Source organism: Clarias gariepinus, chromosome 2, assembly GCF_024256425.1.
Source record: "Clarias gariepinus isolate MV-2021 ecotype Netherlands chromosome 2, CGAR_prim_01v2, whole genome shotgun sequence".
Lineage (NCBI taxonomy): Eukaryota > Metazoa > Chordata > Actinopteri > Siluriformes > Clariidae > Clarias > Clarias gariepinus.
Genome location: NC_071101.1, coordinates 7936585 through 7958046, shown reverse-complemented (window position 1 = coordinate 7958046; position 21462 = coordinate 7936585). Strand labels below are relative to the sequence as shown.

The 21462-nt window shown below is 43.5% G+C and overlaps 1 protein-coding gene across 1 annotated transcript in view; it reads left to right on the top strand.

Moving 5' to 3' along the window:
* Positions 1-21462, top strand: part of fam135b (family with sequence similarity 135 member B) — an 80535-nt gene that overhangs the window by 26798 nt on the left and 32275 nt on the right. The window contains exons 2-3 of the mRNA XM_053512403.1: positions 6741-6832; positions 15953-16032. Coding sequence (XP_053368378.1) covers positions 6756-6832; positions 15953-16032 — 157 coding nt within the window. The 5' untranslated portion in view covers positions 6741-6755. The remainder of the gene's footprint in view (positions 1-6740; positions 6833-15952; positions 16033-21462) is intronic.

Below are 21462 nucleotides of genomic sequence, written 5' to 3'. Positions count from 1 at the left end.
GCTCAGCTGATCGCACCACCCTCTGTAGAGCTCGTCAGTCCTGCATGGTGCTGTTTCCAAACCAGGGTGTGATGTTACCCGTCAGGATGCCGTCAGGATCTATGGTGCAGGAGTAAAAGTTCCTGAGCACCTTGGGGGGCAGTCTGAAGTCTCCCAAGCGTCTGAGGTGGTAGAGACGCTGCCGGGCCTTTTTCACCATGGTGTTGATGTGACAGAACCATGACATGTCCTGCGTGATGTGAACACAGAGGTATCTGAAGCTGTCCACTCTCTCCACTGGGCTCCTGTTGATGATTTCAAGATGGCGCCGGTGAGGTCGGCTGCCGTCACGACTGCTCCGACCACCTTTTCTTTGTTTTTGTTCTTTAAGTTAATTTACAGCGTTTTAAAACTGGCAAAATTACCACAATGGAGTACATTAGTTATGATAGAGACACTCTTGTTTCTATTGGTATACAATGTACTCACAATTCGACGTTTTTAACTCCGGATCCGAGCTGGCCGAGTGAGATCCTGAGGGACAACAAAGGACGCGACGCGAAGCGGCGGCCCCGAGGGAAACGAGCCGGCGTCAGGAACAGGCTGAGAGCCCGTGCACACCGCACACCTCTGCCTAGCATCCTGCTCGCCAACGTCCAGTCACTGGAAAACAAGCTCGATGACCTCAGGGCCAGGATAAAGTTCCAGAGAGACATTCGGGACTGCAATCTACTCTGCTTCACCGAGACATGGCTGAACCCAGCGGTGCCGGACCACGCCATTCAGCCGGCCGAGTTCTTCTCGGTTCACCGCATGGACAGGACACGGGACTCGGGGAAGTCAAGGGGAGGCGGCGTGTGTTTAATGGTGAACAGCAGCTGGTGCAACAGCGCGAGCGTTGTTCCTCTCACACGCTCCTGCACACCAAACCTGGAACTACTGTCCATCATGTGTCGTCCTTTTTACCTTCCTCGGGAGTTTACATCGGTCATAATCAGCGCCGTTTATATTCCACCACAAGCGGACACGGACACTGCCTTATGCGAGCTGCATGAGGCACTCACACAACAACAAACACAACACTGGGACGCTGCGCTTATTGTGGCGGGGGACTTTAACAGTGCCAACCTCAAACGCGCAGCGCCGAACTTTTATCAGCATATCACCTGCCCCACCAGGGGCGAAAGGACACTGGACCACTGCTACACAACGGTCAAGGACGGCTACAAGGCACAATCTTGTCCACCGTTTGGTAAATCCGACCACGCCGCCATCTTCCTCATGCCAAAATACAAACAAAGGCTGAAACAGGAAGTTCCGGTTCAGAGGGAGGTCGCGCGCTGGACGGACCAATCGGTGGCCGCGTTACAGGACGCACTCGATGACGCAGACTGGGACATGTTCAGAAACAGCTCCGACGATGACGTCAGCGTGTTTACGGAAGCGGTTGTGGGATTCATCGGGAAACTAGCGGACGATACCGTAGAAAAAAAGACTATTAAAACGTTTCCCAACCAGAAGCCGTGGGTGGATAAAACCATCCGCGACGCTCTGAAATCTCGCACCGCTGCCTACAACACGGGACTCGCGTCGGGGGACATGGAACCATACAAGGCTGCGTCATACAGCGTCCGGAAGGCGGTGAAAGAGGCGAAGCAGCGCTACGGGAGGAAACTAGAGTCACAACTCCAACAGAGTGACTCTAGGAGCCTGTGGCAGGGATTAAGGACAATAACGGATTATAAAGCACCAATATCCGGTATGACGAACGCGGACGCGACTCTGGCAGATGAGCTGAACACTTTCTATGCTCGCTTCGAGGCTGCAGCTAAAGACGCTAGCGATGCTAATGCTAGCGACGCTAACGGCTGCAGACAGGAAGTCACTGCCAGCACCGGAAGCGCGTTCATCATCACCGAGCATGACGTGAGGAGAGCCTTCAAGAGAGTGAACACCAGGAAAGCAGCAGGACCAGACGGCATCTCAGGCCGTATCCTCAGAGCCTGCGCAGACCAGCTAGCACCTGTGTTCACTGAGCTGTTCAACATCTCTTTATCTCAGTGGGTGATCCCCACATGCTTCAAAGAGTCCATCATTGTTCCTGTCCCAAAGAAACCTCATCCTGCTTCCCTCAATGACTATCGCCCTGTAGCCCTCACCTCAGTAGTGATGAAGTGCTTTGAACGCCTGGTCAGAGACTGCATCATCTCTTCACTACCAGACACACTCGACCCACTACAGTTCGCTTATCGTCCAAACCGTTCCACGGACGATGCAATCTCTCATCTCCTCCATACATCTCTGACTCACCTGGACACTCGAAGGGGGAATTATGTGAAAATGCTCTTCATCGACTACAGTTCTGCATTTAATACCATAATTCCCTCCACGCTTACCACCAAGCTGGAGCACCTGGGACTCAGCTCATCCATGTGTCAGTGGATCTCCAATTTTCTGACTGGCAGACCACAGGCAGTAAGGATGGGCGGACATGTCTCAGCCTCCCTCACTCTCAGCACTGGAGCCCCCCAGGGTTGTGTTCTGAGCCCCCTGCTGTACTCTCTGTACACCCACGACTGCGTGGCCACTACCAGCTCCACCACCATCATCAAGTTTTCTGACGACACTGTTGTGGTGGGCCTGATCACGAACAACGATGAGACGGCCTACCTGGAGGAGGTTGGAAATCTGGAGAACTGGTGCCAGAGAAACAATCTCCTCCTGAACGTCAGTAAGACAAAGGAGCTGATAGTGGACTTCAGTACAAAGCAGGTGAGGAACTACCAGACCCCCGTCATCAACAGGAGCCCAGTGGAGAGAGTGGACAGCTTCAGATACCTCGGTGTTCACATCACGCAGGACCTGGCATGGTCCTGTCACATCAACACCGTGGTAAAAAAGGCCCGGCAGCGTCTCTACCACCTCAGACGCTTGAGAGACTTTAGACTGCCCTCCAAGGTGCTCAGGAATTTCTACTCCTGCACTATAGAGAGCATCCTGACGGGAAATATCACGACCTGGTTCGGGAACAGCACCATGCAGGACAGACGAGCTCTACAGAGGGTGGTGCGATCAGCTGAGCGCATCATCCGCATCGAGCTCCCTGACCTGCACTCGATCTACAGCAAGCGGTGCTTGACCAAGGCCAGGAAGATCGTGAAGGACCTCAGCCACCCCAATAACAGACTGATTACTCTGTTGCGGTCTGGGAAGCGATTCCGCTCCTTGAAGGCCAACACAGAGAGACTAAGGAGGAGCTTCTTCCCGCAGGCGAAACCACACCACTATGCAGAACCACAACCACACCACTATGCAGAACTACACAATATTTTCATAACTGATCAAATCTATCAATCTTTTTACATCCATGAACACTATGGACAATTACACGCTCACCTTCCTTCATATCTACACTACATGTTGTACGTTTACATCCTGGACCATTGCACAAAGACACTTTAATAACTTTGCACACCTACCCTCACAACTACACTACATGTTTACGTTTTCATCCTGGACCAGTGCACAAAGTCACTTTAATAACCTCTGCACAAAGACACTTTGTTCTACGCATATTTGCACACCCAGTACAGTATATTCCAATTTGTACAGTATATTCTATTTTTATGCACATCATATTTCTATGTACAGTATATTTCTATTTTTATGCACACATTTCTACTTTTATTTTTAGTTCTATTTTTTCCTAGTTTAATTTAATTTTTTTATTTAATTTCTATCGTATTCTTTATCTATATTTATTTCTTATTTGTAAACTTTAATTCTCTTTTAGGGTCAATGGCAGTCGTATAATGCATTTCACTACATTTCGTACTGTGTATAAATAAAATTTGAATTTGAATTTGATGGGGGTCTGGTAGTTCCTCTCCTGCTTAGTACTATCAACTCCTTTGTCTGGCTGACGTTCAGCAGGAGATTGTTCCTCTGGCACCAGTTCTCCAGTTTTCCAACCTTCAACCTACTTCTAAGTTGTTTTGATATTACAGTGTCTTGTGTTGTCCTTTAAGGTCAGATCAATGTTTGATCAGTTTATTTAGGCATGGGAATTTTTTTATACTGCACATAAAAATCTTTGTAATGATGAAAGTTGGAGTTGCTCCACTTACAATTTGGCCAATTTGTGCAAACACTGCAGTTTATTTTGCACTAACTTGGAAGTATTTCGAAACTTTGCTTTAACGTTTAAGCTGCTTTGGTTTAAGCGTTATTGCAGTCGAACAGTGGCATTTTTTTTTCACTAGGTTCGAATGTATTCTGTCTCACAGACTGTCTTAAACATGAATGTATGTTGCTTGCAAGTTATAAAATCACATTTGGACCTTCGAATATTAAGTTTATTAAGCATTCTGTACACTTCAATATTCTCTACAATTCAGTGTTTACTAAACTTGAGTATCCTGTATACTTTATTATTCAGTGCTCTTTGATATTTTTCATATTTTAGTTTTCCTTAAACCTCAGAGTTTCTTATACTTAAGTATTCCATCTGTTTTAATATTCCATATATTTCTTTAGTTTTTCTTACGCTTTTTTATTCTGTACACATTCTATATAGTCTGCGTGGGTGTGTGTGTGATATCTCAGGTCTGATTTCCCATGCAGAGTGGTTTTGTGTGAAATCTGATGTCTTTTTGTTGATTTGGACAAAGGTATTAAAAATGTAAACCAGTCAGAGTTGAGATCTCTGAGTCGTCAAATCCAGAACAGTCTGGAACCCTGTTTGTCCATCTGTACACTCCATGATCAGTGTGTTCCTCTTTGCCTGTTGCTATGAAGCAGAGCTTTTCTGACACCAGCATGTCGATCAGGGCAAACATCCCCCTCGATGACTCAGTGTTCGGGTAATCAGAGACTCGTCTCCTGCTATTGCCTTCATCCAGGCCATTGTTACGTTCCTAATGCTAACAATGGGTTGCTATGGTAAACATCGCCTGTAATGATGAGCAAACAGTGATGATGAATGCAGCGCAACAGGCGCGGAGAGCTGTGAGAGTCACACAGCTGGTCTCACAGCTTTTACCTAACGTCATTCACGTCCTTCTCGTTTCTTAGATTTTCTCTCTCGGGATGATGAAATGACGCACTTTCTAAGTAATGACACAAGGCACTTTAATGCTCTTTAGACAGGCAGATTAGGATTTCTGAAACAGGAGTTTCTCAGAAGATATTTTATTCCTTGAACAATCACAAAGTCATGTGAGTCATAAAAAAAGTCATATTAATGTGTTTAAGTCCTTAATTTTAATTGTATTTTACCAATTTTTCCTCGTGGTGGCCTAATGCATGACACCCACTGGGACCAAGGATACTTATACTTTTTTTTTGTTTTTATATTTTTATTTTCACTTTATTTTTTATTCATTTATACTTCAATGAAAGAATAAAAAGAAATATAGAAAATAAAAAGAAAGTTTGTCTCTTTCAGACATACCCATCTGTCTAGCTCTAAGACACACCCATCTTTCTGTCTCAAAGCCAGGCATATCTGTTTGACTCAAAGACATACCCATCTGTCTCATCCCAAGACAATCTCATCTGTCTCACCCAAAGCCATGCACATCTATCTCACCCAAAGCCATGCACATCTGGCTTACTCAAAGCCATGCATATATGTCTCACTTAGACACACCCATCTGTCTCACCCAAAGCCATGCACATCTGTCTCACCCAATGGCATGCACATCTGTCTCACCCAAAGCCATGCACATCTATCTCACCCAAAGCCATGCACAACTGTCTCACTCAAAGACACACCCATCTGTCTCACCCAAAGCCACACCCATTTGTCTCACCCAAAGCCATGCATATATGTCTCACTTAGAGACACCCATCTGTCTCACCCAAAGCCATGCACATTTGTCTCACCCAAAGCCATGCACATCTGTCTCACGCAATTACATGGACATCTGTCTCATTTAAAGGCTCACCCACCCGTCTCACCCAAAACCATGCGCATCTGTCTCACTCAAAGACACACCCATCTGTCTCACCCAAAGCCATGCATACCTGTCTCACTCAAAGACACACCCATCTGTCTTACCCAAAGCCACACCCATCTGTCTCTTCTAAAGCCATGCACATGTGTCTTACTCAAAGGCACACCCACTTGTCTCACGCAAAGACAAACCCATCTGTATTACCCAAATCCATGCACATCTGTTTCACTCAAAGACACACTCATCTGTCCAACTCAAAGACATCCATTAGTCTCATTCAAAGACACACCCACTTGTCTCACTCAAAGACACACCCAGTGGCCTCACCCATAAAAGATGACTCATCCAAAGACACATCTATCTGTTTCACTCAAAGACACATCCCTGTCTCTTTCTAATACCCTCCCACCAGTGTCATTTACAACATGCCCATCTGTCCACCTCAAAGACACACCTATCAGTCACATACCAATAAACACCCATCTATCACACACAAAGGCACCCCCTTCTGTCTCCCTGAAAGTTATGTCCATCTCGCCCACTCAAAAACATGACTATTTACTTTACTCATCAACACTTTCATCTCTCTGACTCTGACACACCCATTTGTCCCATGCATCACAAACCTTCTTCCAAACACAAAAACAAGCCCACCCTTCTGTCTTTCTCAAAGGCACGCAGATCTGTCTCAACTGTTAACTTTTGACCCTTTACAAGGATTAAGCGTCCCCTCCTCAGATTGGACAAAAGTGTTCTTACTAAGCGCTAAGCTGATGTAATTTGTCCTTTTTTGTCTCCCTGTAGGTGATGGAATAGGTGATGTCTGAAGTACAGGGCACTGTGGAGTTTTCTGTGGAGCTGCACAAATTTCACAATGTGGATCTCTTTCAGAGAGGGTAAGTCTACATGGAAGCCACACTTACCACGTAATGATGAAATGAAGTAAGGAAGGAAGGAAGCTCTGTTTGTGGAGCACTTATAAAACTGTGTGTGTTCACCAAAAGACTTAACAAAAGGAACTATGTACAGTATATGTATATGAAGAAATACTAATTACTTCTGTGGGTTGTTTTGGACAAGAGCACTTGCGGAGATATATACGCATGGATTTAAGCATTATGAGCTTTTCAAAGCATTTGCAGAAGAATCACGATCACCTTCCTGTTTTAGCTGAGATGTACTGTGTAGAGATGGAGTCTCTGTAATGTCCACAGGCCTGTACATTGTCCTCCTGCTTGACTGCAGGATGTCTGTCTTGTTTCTCACACTGCTTAGTTATTTCCAGTCTCATTCAGTTCACCACTGAGGAATATGTCAACAGCTAATCTAATGTGTCTGATAATTGAAAACAGAGGTCAGTCATTAAAGCGATCTTCTGGTGGACTGAGACTGGGACATACTGCACTGAGGTGAGAGACGCTAGAATGAAAAAAACACAGAAAAAAGCTAATGCGTTTCCTGTAAAATGTCTCTCTTTAAGAAGCAAAAAGGAAATCACTGGCATTTGGATTAAATCTTTCATTACATAGAATTCCCAAAGTTTATTGTTCAGATAGCAAACATAAGATAATCTTGGATTTAGCTAGCGTACATTAACTAGAGAGCTAGATAGATGGATAGAAAGATAGATAGATAGATAGATAGATAGATAGCTAGATAGATGGATGAATAGATAGATAGATAGATAGATAGATAGATAGATAGATGGATGAATAGATAGATAGATAGATAGATAGATGGATAGATAGATAGATAGATAGATAGATAGATAGATAGATGGATGAATAGATAGATAGATAGATAGATAGATAGATAGATAGATAGATGGATGAATAGATAGATAGATAGATAGATAGATAGATAGATAGATAGATAGATGGATGAATAGATAGATAGATAGATAGATAGATAGATAGATAGATAGATAGATAGATCGAACGATAGATAGATAGATAATCTCGGAGAGATGATTTTATACATGCCCCAAATAGGTCATTTTTCAGTGTTATACTGTCTTACTTCAAACAATAATCATTTAAAAGGCAAAGGTATTGATACTAAAATTGGTGGAAGCCTCTAGAACCATATGACCTGTAAAAATCGTTCCTTATTGTTTTTTTGGTAAAAGTTTTAAAAGCAAAAAAAATCTGTAGTGTCCGTAACCATGTCAAATTCATGTTGCCATATATGAACAATTTAGCATTTTAGAATAATAATTTTTGTCAGGTTTATGTCCTTTCATGTGAAACCTAAATTGGCCAAGTTTCAATCAAAACATTAATGGACACTACGGACATAAAAGGGAATAAAATTGTATTTAGCAAATGTGTTTCTTTTTAGTTGATAAAAATAAAAATTTATATGCATACTTCCCAAAAAAGCATGAATTGGAATAAATCCTTATTATGTTACTCATGGCTACCTAGCCAACATGAACCTACAAAGATTTCATACTACCTCATATTAACCAGATTTAATTGTATATTTGTAAATCAAAAATTTGAAACCTTTAATAAACTGAATAATGTTAATCAGTTCGAACGAATTCTGATTTCTAACAAAATTTTATTTTCGCCATAGCTATTTAGAGAGTGTTTTCTAACTAGCTAACGTGCTATCATGAACTAGCATGAACTAGCTAAGTTAGCTAGATGAGCTAAGCTGGCAGGATGTATGTGATGAAAGTTTAAAATAGTATAATAGTAGTAAATAGTAGCACATCATTATAAACTTCACTGAGAATTGTTTTGCCAGCTTGTAAGCATCTCCCACTGAGTGCTAGATAAAAACAACCTGACACTAGTGATGAGTCGTTCATGAACGTTTCGTTCTTTTTGAAAGAATTTAACGTGACTCAGATGAAAGGGTCATCTCAGAGAGTGATTCGTTCATTCTCTATTGGCCGCGCATGCGCAAATCATCACAAAACCTCCGTATGTTATATACAGGAAACAGAAATGAGTTGTTACCTTTAAGTCTTTTCGGTCCTGAGTCGGTCGATCCTTTGTCACGTGACTCCCGTAGATGCTGCGCAGTGCAATAGATTCAAAAGAACAAACGACTCAGACTGGAAGATATAAGAGATAAGCTACTCATTCTGTTTATTATAATATGTCATTAGCTGCATTGTAATATTTACATTACTGAAACTATAGCCAAAATTTGTGTATGTAGACGCGTTGGAGGTATTTTTATTGAAAATGCAACCTTTTATTTTATTTTATTTTTCTGACCAAAAGAACGAAATGAGCTAAATGACTTAAAATTCGATGAACGAGATTTAAAGAACCGAGTCACTAAAACGATCCAAACTTCCCATCACTACCTGACACTCACATTGGCTTGCTAGCTAACCTGACAGGATTTTTACAGCTTATTTATTAGGATTTATTATTATTACAGCTTATACTAGCTAGATGTGTAATGTAATGTACCTTGACAGGATAACTTTTGCGCTACAAACAGCTCAATCTAGGGAGAAACTAGCAATGTTACTGGTAACTAAACCTATGTTTCATCACACCAACTTGTCGCTGATTATTTCGCTGTAATCGCACTCCAACCGCAATACCTCTTATAAATTCACTTAATATCCTGCTGGATTATTTGACACTGGAACTGTTTTTTTTTTATTCAGCTACATATCTCGGTCTGTTCCCGTACATATTTGCTGGGTATCATACGGCTGATGAAAAGTAAAGGTCATCCATAATGGCATTCTGTGTGTGTGTGTGTGTGTGTGTGTGTTCGTTCAGGGAATTAAAACTGACATCTGGCTCAGTCCAAACATTTGGATATTACTTTCTCAGTTTTCATGCTTAACATTTTTATTCTCTATGTCTATTACATTTTTATTCTCTATATACTGGAATCAAATGGTCTGTATATCTTTTGGGTGGAATGTCCATAAAACGTGCTAATTTCTGTAATCACTTGTAATGCCATGGTTTACCGAAAGCACTGTGTAAATCCTTTTTTTTTTTTTTTTTTTTCCTCTGGATTGCTTTGAATTCACAAATCATTATGAGCCATGTATAGTCGTACAGAAGATCAGGGCTATCACTTTTTTTTAACACTTTTTTAGTACAAGTGCTTGAGTTAAACTTTTGATTGTGCAAAATAACAGAACAAAGTTGAGACTTACAGGTGAGAGTAAGAACTTCCTTCATTTCTTTATATAATCCCCTGGTGCACTACTGCACTTAACTCAGTGTTACATTTTGCTTTTTATTTTTGCGCTGGCCTCTCAGGAATTCCTATAATGACCCAAACATGTGGAAATGGATTGAACTGAGGACAGGACTGTACGGAGGATGTGACAATAACTCCCAGTCGAGTTCCTGTAACGTGCAAGTGGTGTTATGTGTACAGCTCACACAGACAGATGTGTCTCTGGGGCTAGTTGCTAACAGGTTATGGGTTGATTAGGTGCTTTACTTGCTAAATGACTGCAGTATGATCAACGCATGTCCTGGGATGGACATACAGGCTTCTTTTTAAAGTTTGCACCGTTCAAATGTTTTACTGCGACTAAGAGTCTCATTACTGTATTGTGCTTGAAGTCTTCTGTAAATGTCACAATAAAGTCCATTACAAGTCCCGGTTTGATTTGAACGCCCCTCGTATGATTTTATTAAACAAAAGAATGATCATTAGGCCTGTGTTGCATTGTTGCTCAGTGGGTTCTGGTTGCTCTATACTTCTGGGCCCGTATGCACAAAGCTTCTTCGAATACATGCAGAGAGCTCCTATCTTAGCTTAAAAAGTCCTAGCTGGGAGTCCTAGACTAAAAGTGATTTAGAAGCTGTTTTTAGGGCTAAGATGTTTCGTAAGATGCATGTAAGAATTTTTTTATCTTTACTAAGATTTAGTCCTAAATGTAAGAGGAAATTCAATGCCATAATTCTAAGACATTTCTTAGAATTTTGTCACCAGGAGCAACTTTTAGGCTTAAGAAGCTTTGTGAATACGGGCCCTGGTTAACAGAGAAAGTGCTAGATAATAAAACAAAGCTACAGAGTGGAAGAAGATCGCTGGAGGTAGGTCAGTAACCACAGCTCCAGCAAAGCTTTCAGTGGAATGTCAGCGAAAGAAGACGGAGTTCTCCGAGTGAGGCCGCATTAATCTCAGGCTGTGTACTGAAATAAGAAAACGTCATTAACTTCATAAAAAATGGCAGGCAGTGACGCATGACGCGCTCTCGCCCTGAGCACAGGTCAGTGCATGTTCCCGCTTCAACACACAGAACTCGACTCACCAGCTCATTATCGACTCCGATCGGGTGTGTGAAGTGTGTTAGGAATACAAACACAACTGCGATATTAGGTGAGAGCTGGAATAATAAAAGCAATATGTGCTGTAGATAAAGAAGGAATCAAGCGTGCTCTGCAGTACCTTTACTGTCAGAGCTGCTGTTATAGAAAATTTATTTCAACACCTTCTGACCAATCGCTACGACAATGAAAAAAAAAACAACAACACAATAACTGTGTATGAAGCTGAGCGTAAGTTGTGAGCCCTTCCTGACACCTGATCTGCGAAAACAAACATGTAACCATGACGACGCTGGACTCGTGCTCCTCCCCGCATACCTGCTCACGCGGCGGCGTTTGATTTAACAACACAGAGACCCAAGATTCAATTCATCCGCGCAAAGCATTGTAGAAAATGTGAATAAATGATTAATCCCTGCAGGCTATAAATAATGAATTACGCATTCATACGCATTGTCCATTCCATAGCCTTAGAGGAGAAGCAACTCTCTCTCTTTCACACACACACACACACACACACACACACGCAAATGATGGATCATTGTGTAAGCTATAAATGTAAAAGATGTACTAATGGCCTAAGCACGGCTGCACAACGTCACATGCTCATAACTCAGGGATAAAGGTGACCTCAGCCTCGATGTGCAGGAACACATTCCCGCCTCTCTCAGGGTAGCTGCACCTCGTCAGACTGCCCCCCAGAGGGGTATTAACACTGCAGCAGCACGCAAGGGCAAACGGTTTAGCTGAGAAACACAACTGTGTTCCCTTAGAGACTTAAGTGCAGAGGAGGCGTGTCCTGTGTACCTGTCAGTCTCAGAAAAGGAGGCGTGTCCTGTATACCCGTCAGTCTCAGAGAAGGAGGCGTGTCCTGTACACCCGTCAGTCTCAGAAAAGGAGGCGTGTCCTGTATACCCGTCAGTCTCAGAAAAGGAGGCGTGTCCTGTGTACCTGTCAGTCTCAGAAAAGGAGACGTGTCCTGTATACCTGTCAGTCCCAGAAAAGGAGACGTGTCCTGTATACCTGTCAGTCTCAGAGAAGGGGGTGTGTCCTGTGTACCTGTCAGTCTCAGAGAAGGAGGCGTGTCCTGTGTACCTGTCAGTCTCAGAAAAGGAGACGTGTCCTGTATACCTGTCAGTCTCAGAGAAGGAGGTGTGTCCTGTATACCTGTCAGTCTCAGAGAAGGAGGCGTGTCCTGTATACCTGTCAGTCTCAGAAAAGTAGGCGTGTCCTGTGTACCTGTCAGTCTCAGAAAAGGAGACGTGTCCTGTGTACCTGTCAGTCTCAGAAAAGGAGACGTGTCCTGTGTACCTGTCAGTCTCAGAGAAGGAGGCGTGTCCTATATACCTGTCAGTCTCAGAGAAGGAGGCGTGTCCTGTATACCTGTCAGTCTCAGAGAAGGAGGCTTGTCCTGTATACCTGTCAGTCTCAGAGAAGGAGGTGTGTCCTGTATACCTGTCAGTCTCAGAGAAGGAGGCGTGTTCAAGTTCAAGTTCAAGTTCAAGTAGGCTTTATTGTCATTACAACCATTTACAGTTAGTACACAGTGAAACGAAACAACGTTCCTCCAGGACCAAGGTGCTACATGCAACATAAATCTACAACATAAATTAACAGAGACACTAAACTAGCTAACCAAGAGGCCTAGTTAGCTGGCTAGCAGAGACAGGACAGAGAGACCTAACATAAATTACAACATAAATTAACAAAAAACTAACTAGCTAAGTATAACATTTTTATAGACAACATAAAGTGCACGTGCAAATGTGCAAACAAAAGCAACAACAAAGTGACAGTGTCCTGTATACCTGTCAGTCCCAGAAAAGGAGACGTGTCCTGTATACCTGTCAGTCTTAGAAAAGGAGACGTGTCCTGTGTACCTGTCAGTCTTAGAAAAGGAGACGTGTCCTGTGTACCTGTCAGTCTTAGAAAAGGAGACGTGTCCTGTGTACCTGTCAGTCTCAGAGAAGGAGGCGTGTCCTGTGTACCTGTCAGTCTCAGAGAAGGAGGCGTGTCCTATATACCTGTCAGTCTCAGAGAAGGAGGCGTGTCCTGTATACCTGTCAGTCTCAAAGAAGGAGGCGTGTCCTGTATACCTGTCAGTCTCAGAGAAGGGGGCGTGTCCTGTGTACCTGTCAGTCTCAGAAAAGGAGACGTGTCCTGTATACCTGTCAGTCCCAGAAAAGGAGACGTGTCCTGTATACCTGTCAGTCTCAGAGAAGGGGGCGTGTCCTGTGTACCTGTCAGTCTCAGAAAAGGAGGCGTGTCCTGTATAGCCGTCAGTCTCAGAAAAGGAGGCGTGTCCTGTGTACCTGTCAGTCTCAGAGAAGGAGGCGTGTCCTGTACACCCGTCAGTCTCAGAAAAGGAGGCGTGTCCTGTATAGCCGTCAGTCTCAGAAAAGGAGGCGTGTCCTGTGTACCTGTCAGTCTCAGAAAAGGAGACGTGTCCTGTATACCTGTCAGTCCCAGAAAAGGAGACGTGTCCTGTATACCTGTCAGTCTCAGAGAAGGGGGCGTGTCCTGTGTACCTGTCAGTCTCAGAGAAGGAGGCGTGTCCTGTGTACCTGTCAGTCTCAGAGAAGGAGGCGTGTCCTATATACCTGTCAGTCTCAGAGAAGGAGGCGTGTCCTGTATACCTGTCAGTCTCAGAGAAGGAGGCTTGTCCTGTATACCTGTCAGTCTCAGAGAAGGAGGTGTGTCCTGTATACCTGTCAGTCTCAGAGAAGGAGGCGTGTCCTGTATACCTGTCAGTCCCAGAAAAGGAGACGTGTCCTGTATACCTGTCAGTCTTAGAAAAGGAGACGTGTCCTGTGTACCTGTCAGTCTTAGAAAAGGAGACGTGTCCTGTGTACCTGTCAGTCTCAGAGAAGGAGGCGTGTCCTGTGTACCTGTCAGTCTCAGAGAAGGAGGCGTGTCCTATATACCTGTCAGTCTCAGAGAAGGAGGCGTGTCCTGTATACCTGTCAGTCTCAAAAAAGGAGGCGTGTCCTGTATACCTGTCAGTCTCAGAGAAGGAGGCGTGTCCTGTATACCTGTCAGTCTCAGAGAAGGAGGCGTGTCCTGTATACCTGTCAGTCCCAGAAAAGGAGACGTGTCCTGTATACCTGTCAGTCTCAGAGAAGGGGGCGTGTCCTGTGTACCTGTCAGTCTCAGAGAAGGGGGCGTGTCCTGTGTACCTGTCAGTCTCAGAAAAGGAGACGTGTCCTGTATACCTGTCAGTCTCAGAGAAGGAGGCGTGTCCTGTATACCTGTCAGTCTCAGAGAAGGAGGCGTGTCCTGTATACCTGTCAGTCTCAGAGAAGGAGGCGTGTCCTGTATACCTGTCAGTCTTAGAGAAGGAGGCGTGTCCTGTGTACTTGTCAGTCTCAGAGAAGGAGGCGCGGCTTGCGCACCTGTCAGTCTCAGCGAAGGAAACGCGGCTTGCGCACCTGTCAGTATCAGAAAAGGAGGCGTGTCCTGTATACCTGTCAGTCTCAGAGAAGGAGGCTTATCCAGTATACCCTTCAGTCTCAGAAAAGGAGGCGTGTCCTGTGTACCCGTCAGTCTCAGAGAAGGAGGCGTGTCCTGTGTACCCGTCAGTCTCAGAGAAGGAGGCGTGTCCTGTGTACCCGTCAGTCTCAGAGAAGGAGGCGTGTCCTGTATACCCGTCAGTCTCAGAGAAGGAGGCGTGTCCTGTGTACCTGTCTGTCTCTAGAAGGAGGCGTGTCCTGTATACCCGTCAGTCTCAGAGAAGGAGGCGTGTCCTGTGTACCTGTCAGTCTCAGAAAAGGAGGCGTGTCCTGTGTACCTGTCAGTCTCAGAAAAGGAGGCGTGTCCTTTGTACCTGTCAGTCTCAGAAAAGGAGGCGTGTCCTGTGTACCTGTCAGTCTCAGAAAAGGAGGCGTGTCCTGTGTACCTGTCAGTCTCAGAGAAGGAGGCGTGTCCTATGTACCTGTCAGTCTCAGAAAAGGAGCTGTGTCCTGTGTACCTGTCAGTCTCAGGGAAGGAGGCGTGTCCTATATACCTGTCAGTCTCAAAAAAGGAGGCGTGTCCTGTATACCTGTCAGTCTCAGAGAAGGAAGCGCGGCTTGCACACCTGTCAGTCTCAGAAAAGGAGACGTGTCCTGTATACCTGTCAGTCTCAGAGAAGGTGGCATGTCCTAAATACCTGTACATGTCAGAGGAGGATGTGTGTCTTAATAAAGTCATACAGTCATACCTGTCAGTATTAGTAAAAGAGGCATGTCAGGGGTAGCTCAGTGGATAAGGCATTGGACTACGGTTCGGAAGATCCCGGGTTTAAACCCCACAACCACCAAGTTGCCACTGTTGGGCCCCTGAGCAAGGCCCTTAACCCTCAACTGCTCAGATGTGTAATGAGATAAAAAAAAAAATGCCCAAATGTATTGTACTTATCAGCCTTAGTGAAGGGGGTGTGGCCTTTTTAGGTCTATTATTATTTATTTGTGTTCTTTTTGGCTGATCAAAAACAAACACTTCCAAAAACAAACAATTCTTGTTCAGATTGCTTTATTTATTTATTCATTTATTTGTTTGTTTATTTGTTTTGTTTGTTTGTTGTTACCCTAATTTACTTGTTATGTAAAAGTTGTTTGTTTAGAATTGTCAAGATTTTAAAAAATCAAATTAGCACGAAGGTATCATGATAATATTGTATCAAAAGGTCTCAACCATAGTTAATACTGAGCAATCTCTCTCTCTCTCTCTCTCTCTCTCTCTCTCTCTCTCTCTGATTGGCTGCAGGTTCTATCAGGTGAGGGCGGGGCTAAGAGTGTCACCACATGTTCCACACAGGTTCATCACCACAACACCTGGACACACAGGTAAGATCTATTCTGTCCAACATGTGCTCATATTCTCCCTGGGACAGAGCAGACACAGAAGGAGGCGTGGCCTCTGCGTCTATCAGTCTCGGTGAAGGAGGCGTGGCCTCTGTATTTCTCCGTCTCAGTGAAAGAGGTGTGGCCTCTGTATCAGTCAGTTTAAGTGAAGAAGGTGTGGCCTCTGCATCTAACAGTCCCAGTGAAGGAGGCGTGGCCTGTAAATTTATCAGTTTCAGTGAAGAAGGCGTGGCCTGTGTATCCATCAGTTTTAGTGAAGGAGGCGTGGCCTGTGTATCTATCAAATTTTGTGAAGGAGGCGTGGCCTGTGTATCTATCAGTCTCAGTGAAGAAGGCGTGGCCTGTAGATCTAACAGTCCCAGTGAAGGAGGCGTGGCCTGTGTATCTATCAGTTTCAATGAAGGAGGCGTGGCCTGTGTATTTATTAGTTTTAGTAAAGGAGGCGTGGCCTGTGTATTTATTAGTTTTAGTGAAGGAGGCGTGGCCTGTAAATCTATCAGTTTTAGTAAAGGAGGCGTGGCCTGTGTATCTATCAGTCTCAGTGAAGAAGGCGTGGCCTGTATATCTAACAGTCCCAGTGAAGGAGGCGTGGCCTGTGTATCTATCAGTTTCAATGAAGGAGGCGTGGCCTGTGTATTTATTAGTTTTAGTAAAGGAGGCGTGGCCTGTGTATTTATTAGTTTTAGTGAAGGAGGCGTGGCCTGTAAATCTATCAGTTTTAGTAAAGGAGGCGTGGCCTGTGTATCTATTAGTTTCAGTGAAGGACACATGGGCACTTTACCTGTCAGTCAAAATGGATCTTATTAAACCAGCTTTACATCGTCTCCTCTTGACCCTTCAGAGATGTTAATGTATCTTTCACTTATTCATTCTGTATTCACTTCTAAAACCACCACTTGTATCATCTCAGAAGGAGAAACATACTCGTCTAATGAGAGAACATCCCCTCTTTCCGCCTCTTCCACTAATCCACTTCATTCTCTGCTCTGCATTCCCCATTTGTTCTTTCTTGTTAATCTCCTCCAGTCCAAGGTCAGCCTCTGATCTCAGTCATCGCTGAGCATCTCTCTCTCTCTCTCTCTCTCTCTCTCTCTCTCTGTTCTAAATGCTAATGCGTTTTTCCTACTTTCCCACTAGCATGCGGCTCGGCCTGCTGTAATCTCTCTGCGCACGTATGCACTTAATAAGGATGGAGAGAGCGGGGCTGTAAAACACCGTGCACACTGTTTACGGCCTGGAGAAAAAAAACACAACTTTTCCAGGGAAAGTGCACACTCTTCTTTTTGTCTCCAGAGTCTTTAGTGAAAACATAAGCGTGGCGTAAACGAGCGTCTGGTCTCCACTGCGTGTGTAAAACCCGATCCTTCGCTGTCTTACAGACGGATCAGTGTGCTTACTACAGCAGAGACGTAACTACAGTACTCACTGTATCAGTTTAAATCAGAGTTCAAGTCTAAATAACATGAGACTCCAGCATGAGGTGTTAAGGGGGTGTTTATTTTTGTGTGATTCTGGGTAACTACAGTTGGAAAAAAAATCAGTAAGCCACATACTATATCAGGAATGTGAAGCAAATCTGAAATATTAAGAATGAGACCTACAGAACGCTTTTAGCCCCAGTAAAAAAATAAATCACTGCAAACAGTCACCGTCAAATTATACAAGTATACTCGCTCATGCTCTCATTCTGAACAGACTCATTGTTCCCAGTCATATTTATCTACTCATCATCCACCCTAATCTTCATTACATTTCAGTCATTTTTTGCACAGCTGCCACTTTACCGATCATATCTCAGCTGCACATCTCAATCTGCACTAGTCTGTCCATCGAACGTTCGTCCTCACTCGCCTTGATTTTGCACATATTCACGTCTTTCTTCATGTGCGATGTTGAGTCAAAAACGATCCCCAGTTATGTCTCATCAGCGCTTTCCATTCGAGGCTACTCTCTCCCCCGGTCACTGCTGTGCAAGTGTGAACGTGTTACATCAGTATATTTGTAACTGCAGTGCGAGCGATAAAAGCTCCCCGCTTGTGGTTTGCATGAAGTGTGCAGTGATTCGTGTTTTTTTGTGAATCACTGATTGAGGGTGTAACCCGGTGCAGAAACAACTCATGGCATAAACAGATGCATTTGGATATCTGCAAACAAAAGGTGGAGTGATACTCTAAGGAAGGTGAAAGGTAAATCAGGGTAAAAGAGAATCGTTACCGGTGACGAGACACGGATTCATCACAACGAGTCTGAGAGTAATGGAACGGAAACGTCCTCAATCACAGACTGGGAAAAAGTTCAAAAGTCAATCATCAGCTGGGAAATTCATTAACGCTCACAGTTTTATGTGATTTACATCGGAAGGGCCAGAGGTATTGGAACATTATCAGGAAAAAGCTTCAACAATCAACAGTGCTCTTTACAGTGGGACGCTTATTGACGAGCTGAAGATTAAATTTAGGATTAAACACAGGACTGATATCCAAGAGTGTTGTGATCTCCCATGACGCTGCACGTCTGCACACTTCTGCACACACAGTCGACTTTGTTTTGTGGTGTTAAAGCGCTCTCTCTATAGTCCTGATCCCGCTCCATCAGGCTTTTACCTGTTTGGTCTCCTGAGAGCAGCCCTACGAGGACGAAGATTCACTTCTGATGAAGAAGTGAAAACAGCGGTGCATCTGTGGCTTGCAGCTCATCCGTAAACATTTTTTAATAAGGGAATACGAGAACTTGTTGACAGATGGACAAAGTGTAGTGAAAACCAAGGAGATTATGTCGGTAATGATGTATTTTTACAGTGGTGTAAAAAACTATTTGCCCCCTTCCCGATTTCTTATTCTTTTGCATGTTTGTCACACAAAATGTTTCTGATCATCAAACACATTTAACTATTACTCAAAGATAACATAAGTGAACACAAAATGCAGTTTTTAAATAATGGTTTTTATTATTTAGGGAGAAAAAAAATCCAAACCTACATGGCCCTGTGTGAAAAAGTAATTGCCCCCTGAACCTAATAACTGGTTGGGCCACCCTTAGCAGCAATAACTGCAATCAAGCGTTTGCGATAACTTGCAACGAGTCTTTTACAGCGCTCTGGAGGAATTTTGGCCCACTCATCTTTGCAGAATTGTTGTAATTCAGCTTTATTTCAGGGTTTTCTAGCATGAACCGCCTTTTTAAGGTCATGCCACAACGTCTCAATAGGATTCAGGTCAGGACTTTGACTAGGCCACTGCAAAGTCTTCATTTTGTTTTTCTTCAGCCATTCAGAGGTGGATTTGCTGGTGTGTTTTGGGTCATTGTCCTGCTGCAGCACCCAAGATCGCTTTAGCTTGAGTTGACGAACAGATGGCCGGACATTCTTCTTCAGGATTTTTTGGTAGACAGTAGAATTCATGGTTCCATCTATCACAGCAAGCCTTCCAGGTCCTGAAGCAGCAAAACAACCCCAGACCATCACACTACCACCACCATATTTTACTGTTGGTATGATGTTCTTTTTCTGAAATGCTGTGTTACTTTTACGCCAGATGTAACGGGACACGCACCTTCCAAAAAGTTCAACTTTTGTCTCGTCGGTCCACAAGGTATTTTCCCAAAAGTCTTAGCAATCATTGAGATGTTTTTTTTGCAAAATTGAGACGAGCCTTAATGTTCTTTTTGCTTAAAAGTGGTTTGCGCCTTGGAAATCTGCCATGCAGGCCGTTTTTGCCCAGTCTCTTTCTTATGGTGGAGTCGTGAACACTGACCTTAATTGAGTCAAGTGAGGCCTGCAGTTCTTTAGATGTTGTCCTGGGGTCTTTTGTGGCCTCTCGGATGAGTTGTCTCTGCGCTCTTGGGGTAATTTTGGTCGGCCGGCCACTCCTGGGAAGGTTCACCACTGTTCCATGTTTTTGCCATTTGTGGATAATGGCTCTCACTGTGGTTCGCTGGAGTCCCAAAGCTTTAGAAATGGCTTTATAACCTTAACCAGACTGATAGAACTCAAACTGGGCAAATTTCACACCACTGTATACATTAATGAATCTATAACATGCCTATTATGTTACAATCCTTACCACTGTTTTTTGTTTAAAAATTTCCATCAAGGATCAATAAAGTATCTATCTATCTATCTATCTATCTATCTATCTATCTATCTATCTATCTATCTATCTATCTATTATGGAATAAAGCACTCAGAAGTACACTCTTATAGGAAAATAATCAACTGATGGGGTGTGATGAAGCAGAGTCAATGTTACTGCACCAATGTTGATTAATTTCCTATAATATCAATAGACTCCTCTCACACCACAGCAATGATTCTTTCTCTTTTTCTTCTGGCGGCTTCTGTTAGGGGTCGCCACAACAAACCATTTGTCTTCATCTAACTCCGTCTTCCACATTTTCTCTTGTCATTCCAACCTCCTGCATGTCCTCCCTCACCGCATCCATACACCACAGCAGTGATTACAGTTTGTGAATTCGTAATTACCTATATATATATATATATAAAACTTATAAGAAGCATAAACTCCTCTAAAGATGTCAGAAAAACTTAAAGTTGCAAAACACTGACACTGGAGACTCCTTCCATAAATGTTGCATAAGTTACTATAGAAAAAATAACGTATTAGTTTGATGTTCAAGAAAATGAATCAACAATTTCTGACCGATGATGTGCTGCATTAGATTAGGCTGACAAAGAGCGAGAGCGAGAGAGAGCGAGCGAGAGAGAGAGAGAGAGAATTACATGTCTCAGCACATTGTGTCCCTCCAAAGGTAAAAAATCAGCAGTGAACCGTTCTTTTCTTTCCGTCACATGCTGAGACCAGATCTCATCCTCCACGCCTTTCTTTCTCTCCTCTCTCCATCTTTTCCACTTCACCTCCCTCTCTCTCTTGTTCTCTCTCTCTCTCTCTCTCTTGCTGTTCCTCAGCCTAATCTAATGCAGTACAGTAGCACAAACAGCGCTGCTTTTCATTAAAGTCACACGGGGAACTGTGATTTTCAGCTGCAAAGGATAATTCCTCTCATTTTATTTTTCTCTGATTTTCTTGAACGTAAAGTCATTTTGTAAAACTGGATTTTTATGGGATTATTTGGTTTTATTATTGCCAAATAAAATTTACCAATAAAACCTGACAACAAAACATGATATAGTTTAAAGTATGTATTTAATTTCAAACTACCTAACAAACAGTGAAATTTACATTTACTGATGAAAATAACATAATAAAGAAATATACCAATCACACTATGATAAAGCATAACTACCCGCCTAAATGCAAAACCAGAAGCGGGGAACAATGGAACCAATCGCAAATAGTAGTGAGAATGTACCCTCTTCCTATCTCTGATTGGCTGGTGTTGTCCCTCCTTCAGTCTTTAATTGGCAGGTTCTTTTGCTCTGGCCTCTGATTTGGT